The 6,000-nt window shown below is 41.4% G+C and overlaps 2 protein-coding genes across 16 annotated transcripts in view; both read left to right on the top strand.

Moving 5' to 3' along the window:
• Positions 1-6,000, top strand: part of LOC105304106 (olfactory receptor 6B1) — a 98,170-nt gene that overhangs the window by 48,171 nt on the left and 43,999 nt on the right. The window lies entirely within an intron of this gene.
• On the top strand, positions 1,942-2,900 carry LOC105304108 (olfactory receptor 2A5). Its single transcript, XM_011378057.2, has one exon. It carries the CDS (start codon positions 1,968-1,970, stop codon positions 2,898-2,900), a length of 933 nt encoding a protein of 310 aa, XP_011376359.1. The 5' UTR covers positions 1,942-1,967.

The following is a 6,000-nucleotide window of genomic DNA, read 5'->3' as shown; positions in this document are numbered from 1 at the left end:
GATGCTTTGCCTTCTCCAAGCTCCACTAAATCCATCTGGGGTAAGACTGAGATCCAGGAGCCCATCACCACCCAAGTACTTGGGGAGTATAATTTGCAATGTGGTCCCAGGAGAATGTTTGTCCTTACAACTATACAAGTTTCATGTGTATGGATCCGTCTGGGTATTAAGTCAATAATACCAGCATATCAGCTTGTTTTATTTCCCCCTGAACATTCATCCCCAGGGCCCAGAGAAATGGAAACAGAAAGACAAACAGCTTCTGGTTCTCCTGGTAGAGATGATGTCTGCATCTTTTGTGTCCTTGTCTCATTTCTCTCAGAGACCCCCAGGAACAATCTGGGAGGGCTTGAGTGGAGATGACCTCACTATAAAATCTTTGCAGCTGGATCTCATGGTGAGCAGGCCCCAGTTCCTGCATCAGCCTGCATCCAGGGAACAGAGACAACTCCTGCATCTGCAGAGTCCCCCGCTTTCAGAGACTGTTAGATAAAGATCCTCATCTCTGACCTTCAAAATCTCTTCTCACTTCTGTGCAAGTTTCTCTAAATCTGGTATCTCTGAGATAAGGCCAGGGCTGGTGCCACAGTGAGTAAAGTGTCTTTTACAAAGTGTGGTAGTTTAGAGAAGCTGGGGTCTGGAGGAGGGGTGGGCTCCAGAAGGCAGCATCCAGAATGGGAGGTTCAGGGTCAACTAATAGGCAGCTCTGGGCTTAAGACAGGCTTGGAATTTGCAGAGCTGGGGTCATAAGCTTACCACTGAGAATGATCATGTGTATCATGAATTGTCACGAATTGTCATGTACACTTCTATGGAACATCTCAGGTTTTCCCTTTCTGTCATCTCTGTGGCTCCATGGTTGGTGGAATGACAGCCAGAGAAAATGATAAAACGACTTGAAAATGAAACAAATGACTTGATTAAATTCTAGGATATGTACTTTAGATGTTATTTCTAATATAATACCTTTAATCCATCCATCTATGCACCCACCTATCCATCCGTCCATCCGTCCATCCGTCCATCTGCCCATCCGTCCATCCATCCATCCATCCATCCATCCATCCATCCATCCATCCATCTATCCATTCAAATGTATTGGACACTATTCAAATGCAATGGGGCCCAGAAAAGAGCATCTACTCAGAACCAGGGAAGAAGCCCTGCAAGAGGCTGAGACAGGGCAGGAGGCGTAGTTTGATATTGCTTACTCTTTACATAGATGACCACTTACCCTGCCCCTGTACCATAAATTATTTCTATGAATGCTGACCAGATCAGTGATATCGCTCTGCTTGTGCCAGAAGGGAAACAGCCAGGTTTCCTGCATAGCATTAGGAAATAAAAGCTTAGTGCCAACTTCCTTTGCTTAAGCCCTAAACCTAGTGAACACAGAGTTGCATTTGTAAATCTCTTTCCCTAATTCATATGTTAATTTACATTAGTTTAATGGCTTCATATATTTACTCTGTGTTCACTTATTGAGTCCCTGCTATGTTTGATATATTCTGCACACATTATAAAATAAGAGCAAAACAAATGATAAAGAGAAAGTGTAAACAAAATTTGAAAACTAAATAAATTAGAAAGTAAAATTATATGAGAATATGACTATGGGCCTTTCTCAAAAATAAAATGCTTAGTTATTTTGGAAAATAGTTTATTCTGTGGCTGCCATCATGATGGTAAAAATATGGATCTTGTAATCAAACAAGTAAAATTCTGTAGAAATGGAAATAATATATGACACCCCATGCTTATTTATGCAAGTTATCTGAATCGATTGTCTTTCTGCTTTACTGTGGATTAAAGGATTTGACAGAATGACTCTGAAAAGGATTTCTAACTAGCCAAACACAGTGTACACTGTAAACCCCTTCTTTCTGTTTAATAACTAATCCAGATTTGCATTTGCTCCTCAGCGCACAGTGCACTGCAGTGACCAATATAGGCACTGTCCCCAGGGCATGACGGAAAATCAGACATGGGTCACAGAATTCATTCTCCTGGGATTCCCGGTCAGCCCAAAGATGCAGATGCTTCTCTGTGGGCTCTTCTCACTGTTCTTTGCTTTCACACTGTTGGGGAACGGGGTCATCATGGGGCTCATCTGGCTGGACTCCCGACTGCACACCCCCATGTACTTCTTCCTCTCACAACTGGCCATTGTTGATATGTCATATGCTTCAAACAATGTCCCTAAGATGCTGGCAAACCTTTTGAATGAGAGAAAAACCATCTCCTTTGTCCCATGCGTACTACAGACCTTTTTATACATGGCTTTTGCCCACACTGAGTGTCTCATCTTGGTAATGATGTCCTATGATCGATACGTGGCAATCTGCCACCCCCTGCATTACTCTGTCATCATGAGCTGGAGAGTGTGCACTCTTCAGGCTGTCACTTCCTGGGCATGTGGCTCCCTCCTGGCTCTGGTCCATGTGATTCTCATCCTGAGGCTGCCCTTCTGTGGGCCTCATGAAATCAACCACTTCTTCTGTGAAATCCTGTCTGTCCTCAAGCTGGCCTGTGCTGACACATGGCTCAACCAAGTTGTCATCTTTGCGGCCTGTGTGTTTATCCTAGTGGGGCCCCTCACCTTGGTGCTGGTGTCCTACACGCGCATCCTCGTTGCCATCCTGCGGATCCAGTCTGGGGACGGCCGCAGAAAGGCCTTCTCCACCTGCTCCTCCCACCTCTGCGTGGTCGGGCTCTTCTTTGGCAGTGCCATTGTCATGTACATGGCCCCCAAGTCCCGCCATCCTGAGGAGCAGCAGAAGATCCTTTCTCTGTTTTACAGCCTTTTCAACCCAATGCTGAACCCACTGATCTACAGCCTGAGGAACGCAGAGGTCAAGGGTGCCCTGAGGAGAGTGAAGTGGAAACAGAGATCAATGTGAGACATGCCAGGGAGACTCTTGAAGGTGGAAGATTTGTTCTCTGTGAGATTTGGGGTAATGGTGATGTAAATACCCTAAGATCTATGTCTTATATTTCTGATATCAAGACTGTGTATTGATGAGATTCTGTCCCTGAGCATGGGGTAGTGTCCAGACCACAAAGCATAAGCAGAAAGTCACGGAGAGCACAGGCCATGAGATAAGAGTCATGTAGTGGAAATATAGAGATAGAGCTATGAACTTCTACAGCCAGGTCTCAGCACCACTTAAGGTCCGGTTTCTGTTCTTCTGAGGATTTGTTCTCTCAAACGTCTGTGTAAATTTCTCAATTATTTCTATCTTGCTTATTGCTGTACGTGTATGCTAATCATCCCATAACATGTGTGGCTACAGGAGCGCACCTATAACAAAACAGAATACTGACCCTGGAGAAGCAGTCCCATACTGAAAAATACAGGAAGGACTACGGGTAGAGTCAGCTCCCTGCTGCGGAACTTAACATCTAAAGATGATGATGACATTCGTTCTGGAAAAGCATCTGAATCTGAGCCTAATGAATCTGTTTCTATGCAAACCAAAGCTTAATTTTATGAATATTCTATATGAGAGACAGAGAAATATCGGGGTCTTTATTTCACCTCATTCTACTATGTACCATTTGATTAGAAAGAGTTTGTGTTTAGAATAAATACGAGAGTCAGTTATTAGGGAGAATTACCTTTTCCAGAGTTCGGGTTACAGAGTTGGATATAGGTGACAGCTGACCTTCAGGATGATGATTACAGGAACTATTATACGAATAAGAAGTGTTGAGGAGGAAGAAGGCGTCGAGGGAGGCTAATAGCTTGACATAGCACTTTAGATCCACGTCGCGCACCAATAGTACGACAGGTCTGATGAGGACTTGTAGGAATCTCACAAAATTCCAAACAGCACCTGCTCCAGGTGCTATAAATCGCTTATTCTGGACACAAATTGTCAGAATGATATGGAAGAGGAATTTGTTTTCTTTTAACACAAGTTTGAGACTGAAGCGGCCAGCACAGTATGATAACAGTGATTTAACAGAATAATTATGGTACCGTTTGAATTCTCTTCCTCTCTACTCTTGATGTATCATGTGCCATTCAAGTGTATGATATATGCGATAGTATATTATGTTTTCCGTAGATTTCTTTTTTTAATCTAATTCTCTTATATGACGTTATCACTCCATATCTTTCTTCTCCCATGAAATTAAGAAACCAAGGTAAAAAAATTCCCTCTATCCTCTCATAGGTAAGGAAGCAGAGTTTCAGAATGCTTTAGTAACTTGCCCTACCCGACACAGCTAGCAACAGGACCAAGTTGAGAGTTTAACATGATTGTACTGATTCAAACCCACACTGCTTATTAGATTTCTTCTCAAAATATCACAGATTTTAGCTCAGCGTGGGTTAGGGTTGGCATCTACTTGCGAGAGCAGGTGAGGGAGTTTATATTATTTTGTCCAAAGCATTAACACCAGAAGCCCCATCTTTGGGGGTTCATTGTCACCCTTGGTAAGCATAGAAATCCTCACCTTAGTGGCCAAACCAGCCCTAGTAACAGCTCCCTTACATGCCTCTTGGCAAAATGTTCCTATAGCACACTGCCACAAAGAGGGCAATCAGTGTAAGACACCATGCTGTTCTCAGTATCTCTCCTTACCTGGGATCCTGGTCTTTTACCCATCATCAAATTTACCCATTGGTTTTTCCTTTAAAGTAAATGCTCTCCCAGGAAGCTTTCCTGCCTCTCTTGTATATAGACCCAGGATGGACCTACCTCACCAGTGCTCTAGGCCGATAGGACTAAAGAAAAGGAAGAACTCAGCACAGGCTAAAATTGAGGTGCTTGCTATTTTAGATTCATATCCCAGTTGTGCCACAGTTTACTAAATAGTTCTGCTTATAAACATAATTTAGCCTTCTCAATCCTGGGTTTTATCTTAGGTCAGATGTGGATAATAGCGCAGTAACTAGGTATCTCACATAACTTTTATCAATGTTAAATGATATAATTTATGTGAATCCAACTTGTGTGTGTGTGTATGTGTAACCTTAATGAAAAGCATATAGTGGGAATGAAAATGATCACATAATAAGATTGAGTTTTAGTGTTGGTAAATTTATTATTAAAAAAATTCATTGTTTTGGTTGGTTAGAGAAAGTCTCAGAGTTTAAAAGACAAGTGCATAGGAGGCTGGATCTAAAATGATTTTCGCTGTTACTGCTGAAAGATAAAACTGTAAGAAGAATCCTACATAAACTTTTACAGTCTATACATAGCTAGATTGCAGAAGGATTCTTGAGATAGCATGTGAGAGGAATAAATACAAAAATCATATTTTTGTAATCTGTAGCTTTGTAACATTCACTCCCTTACTCACAGACTTAGACTTCTCATCAGATATGTATCCAGAATAGCTCCACAAGGAAGTTTCAGGATCTGTACTTGGAAATATAAATTCCCCATGGGACACTTGTTAATTGGTTGAAATTTCAGCACTTTATACTGCCTTACTCCTGTATAGTTCTCTTTGTCCTTCCGATTCCCAAGGAAGGTGGTGAGATTAGAACAAGCTAGTTAGAACAAGAATAGTCTTTTTTTGTGCTTTAACCTTCTTAAAGTTAATAATGTTAACAGCTTGGTTAAGGTGATTTCATTTTATATATTCCCTATCTTCATTCTTTCTTCATTAATATTACTGTAGGGAAATGATCCTAAGTCATTAATGCAGGATCCTAAAAGCCAGGTCTGGATCAAAGTCTAAAGAGTTGGCTGAGACAACCCCTAATCCTTTAGATGAAAGAGGTCACAGAGACAGACAGAAAACTGGGTCTGTAGGACACCTTTTGCATCTATTTTTAGAACCTGAGCAAATCAGTGACAAGAAAAACAGCTAAAAATATCAACAGCTAGAATGTAAATTCACTTCTGATGACGTTCATTTCGTGACTTCAGTAGTGAACAGTCTGATAAATACTTTATATTTGTGGTTCAATTCATAAATAGACTTTTTAAAGGCATGACAACATTTTAAATGGCTGAGGAATTAAGAAGAAAACAGAAAATAACA

The sequence above is a fragment of the Pteropus vampyrus genome, unplaced genomic scaffold (genome assembly GCF_000151845.1).
Source record: "Pteropus vampyrus isolate Shadow unplaced genomic scaffold, Pvam_2.0 Scaffold329, whole genome shotgun sequence".
In the NCBI taxonomy this organism is placed as follows: domain Eukaryota; kingdom Metazoa; phylum Chordata; class Mammalia; order Chiroptera; family Pteropodidae; genus Pteropus; species Pteropus vampyrus.
The sequence above is the reverse complement of the archived record's forward strand: the minus strand, read 5'-3'. Positions and strand labels throughout refer to the sequence as shown.